At 63.3% G+C, this 14,976-nt stretch overlaps 2 protein-coding genes across 8 annotated transcripts in view; both read right to left on the bottom strand.

Annotated features, from left to right (window-relative positions):
* Positions 1 to 1,428: 1,428 nt before the first annotated feature.
* Positions 1,429 to 3,803, bottom strand: RPS26 (ribosomal protein S26). Its single transcript, XM_068921115.1, has 4 exons — positions 3,764 to 3,803; positions 2,278 to 2,562; positions 1,640 to 1,770; positions 1,429 to 1,521 (listed from the first exon to the last, which is right to left on the bottom strand). Exons 1-4 carry the CDS (start codon positions 3,801 to 3,803, stop codon positions 1,486 to 1,488), a joined length of 492 nt encoding a protein of 163 aa, XP_068777216.1. The 3' UTR covers positions 1,429 to 1,485.
* Positions 3,804 to 4,729: 926 nt separating this feature from the next.
* The window catches only part of IKZF4 (IKAROS family zinc finger 4), a 36,334-nt gene continuing 26,087 nt past the window's right edge, over positions 4,730 to 14,976 (bottom strand). For 6 of the 7 annotated variants that reach the window (XM_068921140.1, XM_068921143.1, XM_068921137.1 and 3 more), the window contains 3 exons: positions 9,957 to 10,106; positions 8,753 to 8,884; positions 4,730 to 8,433 (listed from right to left, as the gene is read on the bottom strand). In XM_068921140.1, coding sequence (XP_068777241.1) covers positions 7,709 to 8,433; positions 8,753 to 8,884; positions 9,957 to 10,106 — 1,007 coding nt within the window. In that variant the 3' untranslated portion in view covers positions 4,730 to 7,708. The remainder of the gene's footprint in view (positions 8,434 to 8,752; positions 8,885 to 9,956; positions 10,107 to 14,976) is intronic. The other variant, XM_068921138.1, reaches the window with a different exon arrangement.

Here is a 14,976-nt window from a genome sequence, read left to right on the forward strand (position 1 = left end):
CGGAGCGGGGCCGGGGCCGGGGCCGGGGCTGGGGCCGGGGCGGAGCGCAGCGGCGGCCCCCGGGGCGCCCCGGCCGCGCCCGCCCCGCCCCGCCGCCCCCTCGAGGGACCCAGGCGTCCGGCACCGCGCTCGGCGCTGCGCCCGCCCCGACGGGGCGAAACCTGGTCCCGCCGCGGCTCCCTCTGGGCTGGGGGGGGGGGGGGGCGGACTTGGCCCCCGCTGCAGCCCCTCGACCTCATCCAACCCCCTTCCCCCCCCCCAAGGATAAACCAGCCCCACCGCAGCCCCCTGGCCCCCTCGGGTCCCCCCACAGTGAAGCCTGGCCCCACTGCAGCCCCTCACACCCATCTGGCCCCCCAGGACCAACCTGGCCCCGCTGCAGCCCCTCAACCCCATCCGGCCCCCCAGGACCAACCTGGCCCCGCTGCAGCCCCTCAACCCCATCCAGCCCCCCAGGAGGAGCCTGGCCCCCTCAGGCCCCCCCACAGTGAAGCCTGGCCCCACTGCAGCCCCTCACACCCAATCAGCCCCCCAGGACCAACCTGGCCCCACTGCAGCCCTCCAACCCCATCCAGCCCCCCAGGACCAACCTGGCCCCACTGCAGCCCTCCAACCCCATCCAGCCCCCCAGGAGGAGCCTGGCCCCCTCAGGCCCCCCCACAGTGAAGCCTGGCCCCACTGCAGCCCCTCAACCCCATCCGGCCCCCCAGGACCAACCTGGCCCCTATCCAGCCCCCTAGCCACCTCGGGTCCCCCCACAGTGAAGCCTGGCCCCACTGCAGCCCCTCAACCCCATCCGGCCCCCCAGGACCAACCTGGCCCCACTGCAGCCCCCCCCACCCTCTCCTGCCTCCCACAGCCGAGATCTGGCCCCACTGCAGCCCCTCTGTCCCATCTAGCCCCCCAGGACACAGCTTGGCCTCACTGCAGCCCTCCAGCCCCTCACGCCCCCCAGGACAAACCCAGCCCCCCACCAGCCAGGGTCTTGCCCCCCCCCCCCAATAGGATTTGGGGCAGCCCCAGCCACCGCAGCCCCCGAGAGCTCAGGGACAGCCAGCGCCCTGCTCCAAGCAGCCCCCTAGACGAGGGACGCCCCAGAGGAGTGGGGCTGGGTGGGAGTTCCCCCCCCAGCTCAGACACGCAGGTGCGTGCACACACGCACACCTTCCCCCTCCCGCTGCCAACGGGCCGGGCGGCCCCGGCGAGCGCCAGCGGGGCAAAGAGCACCGGCACCTGCCTGTTGGACCAGGAAAACGAACCAGCCGCCGCTCGCGGGAACGCCCAGCGCAGGCCCTGGGCACAGGCAGCCGCCCCCGCCCCACAGCGGCCCCCCGTGGGGACAGGGACCCCCTTGCAAGAACGGGGCTGGGATGTCCCGCCATGCACGGATCCACCCCGGCCGCCAGCCCCACACACGCTCAGCCCGGCTCAGTGTGGAGTCCTTTATTGAGACTGTTTTCAGAAACGTTTTCAGCCGGAATCTCTTTACATGGGCTTGGGGGGAGGTCGCGGGGCAGCACCCTGCAAAGAGAAAGGGAGAGCGTTGGCGAGATTCGGGGGCAGAAAGTCCCCAGCAGACCAGGCAGAGCCACCCTCCGTGGGGCTGCCCCACAGCCGGAACAGCGTCCCCGATACGTACGGCGGGTCTGAACCTGGGCGGGGGGGTCCGGTCCTTGCGGGCCTCCCGGGAGCGGTTCCTCACCACCTTGCTGTGGATGGCGCAGCTGACGCAGTAATGGAGCTTCACGTACAGCTTGGGCAGCACGTAGGCTGGGGGGGGGGGGGGAGAGCGGGGTCAGGGGGAACCGCACGGGATCTCCGCCGGCGCAGACGGACCCCCAGCACTGGGGCCAGGCGAAGGGTTTGAGCTCTTTGCCCCACAGATCTGTCCCCCCCGCGTTGCGGTGCGCTCTGCTGTTCATCCCCAAAAGCCTGGGGCAAAACACGTCCCCTCCGCATCCCCGCGCGGGGGGTCGGCAGGCCATGGAGCACAGCAACGGCAGCGCAGCAGGTCACGGCTCCTCAGCGCTCCGTTAACCTCCTGCTCCTTTCCGAGCCAGCGCTACCCTGGGAGTCGGGAGCGCTGGGGGTCTGTCCCCACGTGAACGGCCGGCGGTACCCCCGCGGCTCGCGCGCGGAAGGCGACCAAGTTGCCTCCAGCCGCCTCCTACCGCCGCAGTGACCGAGGTCACTCCAGGCAACGGGAGCAGGATCACCCCTGAATCAACGGGAACCCAAGGCACCCACCCGCGGACCCCCTCGCGCCCTGGCCCTTACAGTCGAAGACGCTGGCCTCAGAGATGTCTCTGACTGCCGCGGCCTCGACAATGTTCCTGATGACAAACTTCTTGATCGCTTTGTCCTTGGGGACGCAGCGGGCGCAGTTGGTGCATCGGATGGGCTGCACGTGCCCACGGCCCTTCTTGGCCCGCCCGTTGTTCCTTCTCTTCTTCGTCTGGTGAGGAGAAGGCAGAGAGCGACGAATGAAGCCAAGGCGCGCTCCCAAGAGCGAGGCCCCTGTCTCCAGGCCGCAGGCCCCCAACCCTGAAGGACCCTCATCGCCTCAAGCCCTCCGCTGGGGATGCCTCACCCAGGATCCAGCCCCACCACAGACCCCTTTGGGGCTCCCCATCCCCTCCCCAACACCACCAGCTGCCCCAAACATCCCCATCACCCCCACCTATGCTGCCTCTGGCCTCCCCTAAACATCCTAAAAGCCCCATATGGGCTCCTCTCAACCCAGACACCACCCAAATGCCCCCCCCCCACCCAGAGGGCCTCCCGATTGCACCAGACGGGCTCCCTCGTACCCCCCTGCCCCCACATCGGCTCTCACAGTCTCCTATAGCCTCCTTCTGCCCCCCATGGCCCCACATCGGCTCTCAGTCTCCTATAGCCTCCCTCTGCCCCACATGGCCCCACATCGGCCCCCACCATCCCCTATAGCCTCCTTCTGCCCCCCATGGCCCCACATAGGCCCTCACCATCCCCTATAGCCTCCCTCTGCCCCACATCGGCCCTCACCGTCCCCTATAGCCTCCCTCTGCCCCCCATGGCCCCACATCGGCCCTCACCATCCCCTATAGCCTCCTTCTGCCCCCCTCACCCCACATCGGCCCTCACCGTCCCCTATAGCCTCCTTCTGCCCCCCACGGCCCCACATCGGCCCTCACCGTCCCCTATAGCCTCCCTCTGCCCCCCATGGCCCCACATCGGCCCTCACCGTCCCCTATAGCCTCCCTCTGCCCCCCATGGCCCCACATCAGCCCTCACCGTCCCCTATAGCCTCCCTCTGCCCCCCATGGCCCCACATCAGCCCTCACCGTCCCCTATAGCCTCCCTCTGCCCCCCTCGCCCCACATCGGCCCTCACCGTCCCCTATAGCCTCCCTCTGGCCCCCCCCGCCCCACATCGGCCCTCACCGTCCCCTATAGCCTCCCTCTGGCCCCCCCGCCCCCCATCGGCCCTCACCGTCCCCTATAGCCTCCCTCTGCCCCCCTCGCCCCCCATCGGCCCTCACCGTCCCCTATAGCCTCCCTCTGCCCCCCCATCGTCCCTCACCGTCCCCTATAGCCTCCCTCTGCCCCCCCATCGTCCCTCACCGTCCCCTATAGCCTCCCTCTGCCCCCCCATCGTCCCTCACCGTCCCCTATAGCCTCCCTCTGCCCCCCCATCGTCCCTCACCGTCCCCTATAGCCTCCCTCTGGCCCCCCATCGTCCCTCACCGTCCCCTATAGCCTCCCTCTGGCCCCCCCCGCCCCACATCGTCCCTCATAGCCCCCCACAGCCTTCTTCTGCCCCATGCCGCCCTACATAGGCCCTCACAGTTCCCCCCAGCCTCCCTCTGCCCCACATCGGCTCCCCCAGACCAGCCTCCCCCGATACCCAGAGACTTCCGGTACCCCCCCGGCCCCCGAGCAGGCCCCCCCGGCCCCCGCGGGCGGCGCTAAGGGCCCCCCGGACCCCCCAAACCCCCCGGGCCGCGCCGCCGCTCACCATCTTGGAGCCGAAAGAGGATCCGGCCCCCGCGCCGCCGCCCTTATATACCGCTCCTCCGCCCCGGAAGTGCCTCCGCCGCAGCCCCCCCCGGTCCCGCCGCTCCCTGCCGGCCCCGGACAGCCCCAGAGGGCCCCTGCGGCCGGCTCGGGGCGGCGGAGGCGGCGGTCGGTGGCTCCGCCGCGGCGGGGGGGGGGGGAGGAGGGGAACTACTTTTCCTTCGCGCCGCGCCCGCGCGGCGGAGCGATTCTACGCAACGTGCGGCGCGAGGCGTCTAGACGCGCACGCGCACCGCGGGCCACGTGCGGCCGCCCCGGCGCCGCGGGGCACGCTGGGAAATGTAGTCCTGGGCCGGGGGGCCTCCGAGCGGGCCGCGGGCGTCCTGCTCCCCCCGCAAAATCCCGAGAGACCCCCCCCAAAATCCGGCGGAGACCCTCTGAGCACCCCCTTAAAACCCCGGTGGGGGAGACCTCCAGCGTCCTGCCCCCCAAACGCTTGGGGAGGGACCCCCCCAGCGCCCCCCCACCCAAAATCGGGGGGGGGGAATACCCTGCCCCCCCAAATCCTAAGGGGGCCCATTGCCCTCCCCCCTCAAAATTCCCGGGGCCCCCCAGTGCCTTCCCTCCCCCCCACCCAAACCCTTGGGGAGGGACCCAGGCGTCCGGCCCCCCCATCCCTGGGGGGGGGGGAGACCCCCAGGCCCCCTCGGGAAGAAAACAGGGGCATTAAATTACTCATGTTTATTTATAACAGACCTTCAGCCAGTACAGTACAAAACTTACAGTAGTATATCTCCATTACACAAATATTTACTTACAATATTTTACAGATACAAAAAGCTTTTGCGGTAAGAGTTGGTTTGTGTGTTGTCGGGTTTTTTTTTTTCTTTTTTTTCTGTTTTTCTCTCTCAAAAGCGAGTCTGACCTCACAAAAAAAGGAAAAACAAGGACAACAGCAAATCCATTAACGATATACAAATGAAAACTTGTTAGAAAGGAAGGAGAGGTTGTAACTGGAACGGGGTCGGGGTATTGCACATCATTGTTTTGTTCTTCATACATCTGATTAAAAAATATATATATTTACACAAGTAAAGCGACCTGGAGTTTTACAAAATTCCTACATTTGTTTTAGACTCTTTTACAGGTAAAAGAAAGGAGAGAGACAGAAAAAAAAAAAGCGTTTATAAATTTCAGAACTTCCATTTCTTTTTCTTTTTCTTTATACCCTTTTGATTCCTGTGTTTGTTCCGGCTCTAAGGGCACCGCGGGGCTTCTCCCTCACTCGCGGATCTTTGCTCCGGCTTCGCGCTTTCTTGGGAATAACAGTCAGGAAGGGACGAGCCGCCGCACAGTGGTCGCGGTCAGGAAGGGAGCGGGAGGGCGGCGCGGGTGGGAAACGCGCAGCAGACCCCGGGCTCGCCGGCACAAACGGCGGTTGCTAGACCGCAACCGTGCATGGAAAAATTCCCCCCCACACCCCAAAAAAATAAGTGACCTTTCTGGGCACGGCAGCTCCCAGACGGAGCTGGCTAAGCGGGAGCGAGCCGGGGACGGTCGGCGTTTCCGAGAGGCCGAGGAGGCTTCCCGGCCGCGAGAAATTGCACATCCAAATCTGTCTTTTATTGCTTCGTTATGGAAAACAAGCAGGATTTCGCCCCCGGGAGCCGGCGTCGCCCATCACGCCTAGCAAGGGGCACCCCCCCCCCCCCCAAAAAACGGCGTATCCTGGCGGGATTTCGCGGGGGGTCCCGCCGCGGCGGGACGGCGTCGCAGCCCGGAGGACAGACCGTGCGGGCGGGAGATCCCGGCCGGCGCCGGCTCTCGGCCCAACGCCGCCGGCGGGAGCTGCAGGCGCTCCCGAACCGGCCCCGCTCGCCCAAACCCAGCCCAGACTCCGCTGCGCGAGTCCCGCTCCGCGGGACTTCCACCTGCTTGGGAAAAACGAAGTCCCCGAATGCTTTCACCTGCGTTTTAGCATCTCCCCAGATCCTGGGCTCTTCCGCCCGAGCCGGCCGTCCGAGAAACGGCTCAGCAACTCCTTTCCCCATCTCGACGCGCAAACACCGTCAACGGAAAAGCAAGAAGGAGGAGGAAAAAAAAGAAGAAAAAAAGAGCAACGAGAGTTGCCGACTCGTGAGGTGGTTTTGTTTTGTTTTCATAGAAAAAAGAACAGCCTTTGGTTTCAACCTCAAGCGAGCAGTTTGTCGAGCTGCTACTGAGTGACTTTTTATGCATCTTGGGCCTTGGTATAAAGCAGAGATCCGGCGCCGCGCGCTCCCCGGGGCGAGCCTGGCGTCCCCGCCGAGCCCCCGGCCGGCTCCTAGAGGAGAGACAAGCACCGAGGACGCGGCCGGCTTCTCCCCGCGCCCCGCCAGGGCTCGCGGCCCCGCTCGCACTTGGGTTTATTTTTTATTTTTGGTTATCAACGGCCTCCCCAGCTCCGTCTCCAGAGGCTGCGCTGCCAAAGCCCTTTCCCGAGAGCTCCCGCTGGCCCCGGGCGCCCCGTCCCGGCGGGTCCGTCCGGGGACGCGTTCCCGCGCTGCGACCGGCAGCACCCGGCCGCCTCCGAAAGCCCCCGGCGCCCGCCAGCCCCTTCCCTAGGCGTCTCGCGCCGGCAGCCTCCCGCCGGCATGGCCGGGGCCGCGTCCCCGGGCTCGCAGCCCGCTGGGGCAGAACGGACCGAACGGCGGACGGTTGCTGGACGGCCCCAACCTCCTGCCCCAGGGGCTGCACGCACGGGCTTGCGCCGAGCAGGAGGAAATCCCGGGCGGCGGGACCGAGCCCCAAAGACACTCGCTATCTTCCCAAGTTGCCTTCATCCGATCGGAGCGCCGGCGGACCCGTGCAATCTCCATAGCCTCACCTTTCCAAGTAGGGCCCGACTCAGAGGGGGCCTTAAATAACACGAGGCCGGGCAAAATTCAAGTTCGCTAACGAAGCAGCGCTGCAGGTGGCCCTCCATCACCGACCGCGTCTTGCTCGCCCTGCCTGCCGCCGTCCGCACCTTCACCGCTCAGCAACCGTCCCCGAACAGCCGGGCCGCGCCGAGGGTTTGACCTTCCACGTACGTCATGCCACAGGGAAACTCGTTAAAGCTTGGGGCACGACGACCCCCCAGCTACCCACCGGGCAGAAGTTGGCTCGTGGCCCACGGAATAGGGGAGTTCTGTGGATTTTAGCACCTAATCTGAGGTTCGCTTCGCCCGCGAGCGGGGACGGGCAATGCCGGACTCGCACCAAGAAAAGAGCTCAAACCTCCAGGCCTGCTTCGCACCGGCGCGCGGCCTCGCCGCCTGCCGCGGCCAAGTGCCCTCTCGGGACCGGGGAGGGACAGAGAGGAGAACCGGTCTCAAAAATTCAAGTGAGGCTTTGGGAATAAAAGAGTTATAAAAAGAGAAACTAAAAAGCTTAATAAATAACGGAGGGAGGTGAGAGAGGGGGAGGAAAGCACAAAAAAGTCTGTTAATATTTAAATAACTCCATTTATAAAAAGGCAAATTGTTAAGAGCTCCCCCTCTTCGGGGTTGGTTTTTTTTTTTTAGTTATTGATTTTTTTTTTTTAAATATTTTTGTAGCCAAAGTCAGTGCAAAGGAGTATAAAAGAAAAAAACAACAGTTCCATGCCCTAAGGATGGAGGGGCTGAGCTAGAGACAGAGGAAGAGTCAAGGGCAAGTTGGGGGGGGGGGGATAAGGGGAGGAGGGAGGGGGTTTAGCCAACTTTATGCTCGCCCCGCACTATGTGGGAGGAGAACTCGTACCGATCCTGGCTGTGGTAGCCACAGATGTTGCATTCGAAAGGGTCTCTGAAGCCGTGGCAGCCCATGTGGATGGTGAACATGACGTGGTCCAGGAAAAGGATTCGGCAGTGCTCACACTTGAAGGCCCTGATCTGCTCCCCGTCCTCGTTGACCACGCGCAGGGCTTCTTTGGCTGAGCTGGGCGTGGAGCGGGCGGCCGGGGGGCCCTCCTGCAGCTTGGGGTCCTCTTTGGCGTAGGCTGGGCTCTGGCGGCTGCTGGCGCAGTTCCCCGCCGGCAGCTGCGAGGTCCGCTCTTCGTGGTTGCTCTCCGTGTCCGTGGAGTCCTGGCAGCCGTTGCTGGGTGAAACGCCCTGCTCCCGGCCCCGGTACACCACCTGCACCCCGTCCGGAACGTCCTCGTGCCCTTCGGTGGCTTCGCGGCTCCCCGGGATCTCCAGCCGGCCCGGCAGGGGCTGGATTTGGGTGTAGACGGAGCTGATCACGGGGGTGACTTCGGAGATGCAGTTTGTAGGGGGGAGCCGGAGGGGGCGAAGGTGTTCTCCTCCCATCAGTGACAAGGAGCTGCCGTAAGAGGGGTCGAGGGGGTGGTGGGCCGAGACCATCTCCACGTCCTTCTCGAAGCCGGAGTTCACGTCGAAGGGCAGGTCTGAGAGGGTGAATCGCATCTGCTTCTCCCCTGCAGGGAGGGAGACCAGCATCAAGACAAGCAGCACCGACGCGCGCTGCTCAGAGGCCTGGTTTTAGCAACTCTCCAGGTCCTTTTCCCTCCTGGCGCTGCGTGCAAAACCTGCCCCACGCCAGCCCAGGGAAGCCCTCCCGCGCGGGGATCGTGGGGATGAAAGGCGCTATGCAAACACTGGTGGCATTCGTAAGTGCAGAGTCTCGCTCTTGGGGGGTCCTGGCCAGGCGCTCAAGCCCTGCTCCAGCGACCAGGGGCCTCTCCTCACCCTCCTCTCTCCTGTCTCTGCCCGGGAAGCAAGGGGGCATCCCCTTACCCACGAATTTCTGAGGTGTCGATCGTTTCCGTTTGGTGAGGCTGTTCGCCAGCCGGTCAATAAACGTCGGCCGATCGGATGAGGGGTGAAGCAGAGAGTCCGGCACTATCTCCAGGTCTCGCATCTCGTCACCTGGCAAGACAAGGGAAACCCGTTCAGCCAGCAACCGAGGGACAGGCGCTCTGCGACCCAGGCCGGAGACTCCACGGCCAGCGCTCGAGGCACGCTGCTCCTGCCCTCTTCTAGCTGGGGCAGCCGGGACAGACCTACGGAAAGGCTCCCGGGCTCCCTGGTCCAGGTCTAGAGGTGAATCGATCGTGAGGAAGCGCCAGCAGCCGCTCACCTCCCTTCTCTGTCGAGCTGGGCCCGTTCCTGCTGCTTTGGGGAAGAGGAACTGGCTTCGACGGTTTGAAGTGCCCTCACTTTTATTGCTGGCTCTCAACCCCAGCCCAGAGCGACCTGCCCCATGTTGCTGCTGGTGAGGGCAACTCTGCCGTCCCTGTGCCCAGGAGGTTACAGATCAGCTGGTTAAAGGGTCCGTACAGCCTTTAACTAACCTCACCGTAAATACCAGTGACTGTAGGAGGATCAGGTCTCGCTCCAAAAGGTTGAGGAGCCAGAAACACCCAGGGTTTGCTTCTTTGCCAACATAGCAAACACAGGAGGTCTATCTCCAGGCTCCGAGGAGGAGGAAAGAGAACGTGCTCCCAAGTCACCCCGGTCTGTTTGCAGACACCTGTCTGCAAGGTTAAATCCTCTAAACCGCTGTGGCATAATTGAGTTTTGTTATTTATGGAAAACACACCCAGTAGCCCAGTAGGTCTTGCACTGGGATTATAGGACAAGGATGTGTTTCAAATCAAGACACTTGAAGAGTGGCAAGGAGAAGAACGAACGAGGTAACACTTTGCACTTCCACAGGTTTGCGGCATTAACCAAACGCACACGCATAGCACCTTTCATCCCAGGATCACCGGGGCACGGGAGAGCTTTGGGGCTCCCACTCCGGCTGCCTGGGGCATCACCCCTCTTTTCTGGTGGAAAGGATGTGCCCACAGCTCGACCCTGTCAGTCGACAACAGGGCTGGAAAGTGAAACCACGTCCCGGTTTCCTACCCCGTCATTACCCCTCCAGTCGTCCCCAGAGCCAGGAGGACGTGGAGACGCCCCGCGACTCACCCGCCGGTCGCCCCGCGGCACTGACCTTGCTGGCTGGCCAGCGACTGCGGTTCAGTGTTCAGACTCTGCAGGTAGTTGTGGCACCGCTCCTTGTGCTCCTCCAGCGTGCTCTGCTGCTTGTAGCTCCGGCCGCAGTAGTTGCACTTGTAGGGCTTGCCGACTGTGGGGGAGGAGACTGCAAAACATGAAAACAAGATCCTGGCCGTAAGAACAGATATATTGCAATGAAGCCGCTGCAGTCACCTGCAGCCCTCGTGAAAGAGCCTGGGAAAAGGCTGGGAACGAGGAGGAGTCAACGAGAGAGAAAAGCAGCAGGGCCCATCTGGTGCCAGCAGGGCAGGAATCGCTGCAACAGGCAGCGCTGCAGCAGGGCAGCGACCCTTGCTGCCAGCCCGTCTGCTCACCTAGATGTGTCGCAAGAGAAAAGACCTTCTCGCGAGCACCAAATCTTGCGTGTTTTGCTACCTCAGTAGAAAGTGTGCTGTCAACACTGTCGGGAGCGCAGTGAACTGGCTGCAGCTGGCTCTAGAGTATATTCCAAGCAACAGTTTCGAGAGTGCAGAACAAGACCCCAAACTTCCAGTTCTCAGCTTCCCACTCGGCCGTTCTCCTGATCGCCGTATACCTACACAGAGTTACTGAGCGCCCTGGCAGCTCGCGCCCTCCAGCTCCCATCTGCCTCCTCAGCTACTGTTCCCGGTCAGAGAGCAGCAAGGAAAGGGCGGGATGGCCCTCGATTTTAAAAGACGGAAGGCTATGAAAATAAACTATAATTTGGCTGAACATCTATTACAAAACACCTCTGACCTGGCTTTTACCTACGCTCTGCTGCTCTCAGCAACATCAGCTCCTAGCAGCTGCCCGTCCACGCGTCCCACGCTCCGCCGTGAGCGCGGCAGGTCTGCAGCAGCAGGCAGCCCCGATGGCAGGGGCGATATTTAAGCAGGGCTGCTGGAGCACGCTGGAAATCCCCCCGACTTTTTAAACATTGCTAAGCATTTCTTAGTCCTCCATTCGCCGCAAAGCATTCAGCGGTTTGGCCAGCGCTTGGCTGCTGCGCAGAGCATGCGCACCCCGAGATCCGTGATAAGACCGCTGTCAGACATGTTTTTACTCTCATCTCTCCCAATTTTCTCACTTCTGGCTGAAAATCATCGAAGTCGCCCAGGGTCGCCGTGCAGCCTCGCTCGATGGCGGCTGCCAGACAAAGGAGCGCAGCCACAATACGCCGCCGACCCCGGCGGTGCTCCCTGCGGCAGGCTGCACACTCAATTTCATTATCTGCACGTTTTAACCGACAGACTCCTTAAAGTGAAAAGTCACGACACCTCCCGAGGGGAGATGGTTTCTCGAAAACCCCGCGTAGTTTCCATCCTGACGAGAGGTGGCTGCCTGCGCAGGAGAGGGGGAAACGCAAACGCTGCTGCCGGGGGGGGGGTTTGCGCCGATCGCCGTGGTGTTGCTGATCGAGGGTACCGCCGCGCGGGAGAAGCCGACAGCCGCTACGGGAAAAGGGCACGACAGCCCCCGGCCTTGCAAACGGCTGCGGGGGGGCGAGGGACGCGCTCCAGGGGACGGGCTGCAGCAGGTCGATCCCATCCGCTCGGACCCCTTTCGGAGGAGGCTGGTTAGGAGGGAAGATGCTAACGGGGAAGAGGTGAGCGCAGGGGATCGAGTGGGTTCTCCGGGCCGTTTCGCTCCTCCTCGGGCGCTGGGGCAGGACAGAGAGGAGAGCGGCCCCGCAGCCTAGCCCCGCGCACGCCGTCTGCCCGGCCCGGCGCTCGCCGGGCAGGGCCATCCCGAAACACGCCGGGTACCAAACCGCACGGCGGCGGGGAGGGAGGGGAGGGGAGGCAGGCCCCCGGGCGAGGGAGAACCGCGTCCGTCCGCCCCGACACCGCGCCACGGGGGAGGGAGGCTGGTTTTCGCTCGTAGCGGAGCAACGGCGCGAAAACGGCCGATTTTACTCGAAGCCGGAGCGCTTCGCCCTCTGCATCGGAAGCGCAGGCGCCGGCGCACGCGTCAGTCAGCGCGAAAGCCGCCCGTGTCACGTTCGCCCCGTCTCGGGGAGCAGCGTGCTCTTTGCCGAGACCGCCGCGCTCAAGACTTGCCTGGACCAGACTTTTTCTGTTCCTGTCAGATTTAAAGGGTTGTTTTTTTCGCTTGTGGTTTAACCTTTAACTGCTTTTAAAAAATACGTTTTCAGGGTTGTAGGTGAATTATCATTTCCCTCCAACTCAGACACCTGGATTCACGCGAAATGTTTTGCTCTGCCCCGGAGAGCCGGGCCGGCATCTCCCGACGCGAGGCCCCGCCGGAGCGGCTCGGAGGAGCCCCGGGAGCCTCCGACCCCGCCGCAAGGGCAGGCCCGAGCGGGGCTGGGGCAGAAAACGGAGCCCAAACGCAGAGCAGCCCGTTCAAAATTGAAGTCCAGGGTCGGACGAGGACAGAAGAGAACCTGCAGTTCGCAACCGCCAGAGCCCTTCCCCGGGCTCGCGGAGGGACCCAGGAGCGCCGGCAGCCCGGCGCTCACCGCGGCAAAGCAGCCCGAGCGCAGGCGCGCTGCGACGCGTCCTCGTCTGAACAGCTGAAGGACCGAACCCAGGGCCACGCGCCAAAACCTCGAGTCCATCTCACCCCAGCGCTTGTCTTCCACATCGCAGGTCAGCGCTTGGGCGAGCAAAACACTAGCTTGCGGCAAACCGCTCTTCCAACTCCTTACGGCCGCTGCGAGCAGTAATTTTCTCCTGGACCAAGTCTCCCTCATCTCCAGGCAAAAGACAGTCGCGTGGCAGATGCAAGGTGGAAAGTACCAAATCCAGCCCGAACGCGACCCCAAGCGCCTTCACCGGCCACCACTGCCGTAGCCAAAACCAGCAACGGGCAACGAGAAGACCAGCTCCGTCTACAGCGTCGTATCCCTGCCCGATTTCAGCCCCGCAGCTCAGCCAAGCCACAGGCCGATGCTGGCGTTCAGGAGCCACCATGTATTTCACCACAGCAGCTCCGGGTTAGAAATCAATTCAGAGGAGCTGATGACAAGTGCGAATCTCTCCTCCCAGCCCTCCCCATGTGGCACTATTGTCACAAAGCAGCTGAATATTGGTTTAATCCAGCCTTGAGGGAGGCGAGGATACCGCTAGCCTCCAAGTGCAAACACAAAAATGCGCATTAGGAATTTCTTCCTCAAATGTAGCAATTCAGATGCTAGAGCCTTGGCTCCCAATTCCACTATATCTCACTGATCTCTATCATTTGCTCAGCTTTTAAGCTAAGAGTGCTCTAAATGGCTCGGTTTTGTTACTCCTAAACACAAAAAGCAACCCAAAACTCTGCATTCGTTTGTGCTTCACAAAACTCCCCTGACAGCCAGGCTGGGACCTGGGGTTTCTCTCTAAGCCGGAGCTGAGAAGCTCCGTGGTCGGTGTCCTGAAGTTCCTGCCTCTTTGGAGGGAACTTGTCCTCAGGATCCCAGCTCTGGACTCGGCAACCGTCCGACGGCGCTGGAGCCGCTCTCCGGGGACGCGTGGTCCGAGCTGTCCCCACGGCCCGCGCACCTTGGCGGCGAAGGTCCGGTCTGCAGAGCCGAGGCCGCCGCGCCGCTCTGCCCGCGGCGCAGCGACGTCCCTCCCGGCGCGGCGGCTTCCTCCCGGCCCGCTCCCCACGGAAAGCGGTTTCTTCCGACAGACTACAACAAACAGAAACACCCCCTCTGAACGCAAGCTCCAGGTTCGTTTATTCGCCGGGCTGGAAGCGGCGAGGACTGGAAGGGACGGCGGTCCCAGGGGCCGGGCGGCTCATCGCCGCCGTCCCGCGCAGGGGCTGCAGCTTCTGATCTATTTGAGAGCGACGCAGCGTGTTTGATCTGGATTTTTATACCTCACTTTTTTTTTGGATGGCACGTCTTCCAAGATGAAAGCCTCCGAGTCCCTCATGGGGACGGCATGAAACGCACTTGCCTCTAGTTAAGGGAGAGGGAGGGAAAGCCAAGCCCAGCTGCCTTCCACCCAGGCGGGGTAACCGCGAGACTTTCGCCTATGAAACCCACATTAAACGAAGGCTTCCTTAGTAATTAGCTCCTATAAAGATTAATTTCTGTTTGATATGTTGCGAGGGCTTGTCCCATTTCTGGGCCTCTCGACTTAGGAGCTCAAGGCAGCCCTCGCTCCGCGCCGAGGAGCCAGAGGCGGACGCTCGGAGGCTGAACGTGCTGGCGGGGTGCAGCCGGAGCCCGGGATTTGAACCCCCAGGCTCACTGAGGATTATATTTGCTTTTCCTTTAAAAACGTGCGGGCGGCTGGCAGGGGAAGGTGCCCACCAACGGGCGGTCGTCTCGGCGCGGAGCGGGGGCGACAGGCAAGCCACGGGGGCCGTTAGCGCAGCACGTAATCAAGGGCCTTTGCTCAGGAGGAGCCATGACGAAGGAGCCCAGAGACGACCTGGCATCTGCGGGGTCCGGACAGGGCCGGGTGCCTGTTCCTCGTTAGAAGCTGCGGGGACGTAAACCCGTCGGGACGCGATCCTGGGAAATATGCTCTAGAGGAGCCTGCTTGAGCAGGGAGGTGGGACTAGAGGATCTCCAGAGGTCCCTTCCCACCTCAACCCTTCTGTGAAACGGAGCAAAGCCGAGAACGGAGACCTTCCCGGGGGGGACTCTCCGCTCCGACCGCATGAGACTTTTTGGAAGGACGAGGACCCCTCCGGTTTCACGGCTGTGCTGTGAGCTGGAGTCGGGGCAGGGAGCGACGCCCCCGGCAGAGCAGGTCGCCGACAGCGAGGGGCCGCGCTCGGCCCCGATCAGGCAGCAGCGCCGGTCCGACGAACGGGGCGACTCCGGGCTCCCACCCGCTGCCAAAAACCCTGCGCCCGAGGGGCCTTCGCAGCCGCTGCCGGGGCAGCGCCGCCTGCGTCGCGAGCTGCCGGCGGCCGGATGCCGCAGCCCTCGGCGCGGCGGGCTCGGAAACTCCTCCCCGAGCCGATGCGGCGCTGCCCAAGATGGAGCGCGGCTCGGAGCCGGCTGGCCGTCGCCCTCAACAACCGGGAGC

Source organism: Struthio camelus, chromosome 28, assembly GCF_040807025.1.
Source record: "Struthio camelus isolate bStrCam1 chromosome 28, bStrCam1.hap1, whole genome shotgun sequence".
Lineage (NCBI taxonomy): Eukaryota > Metazoa > Chordata > Aves > Struthioniformes > Struthionidae > Struthio > Struthio camelus.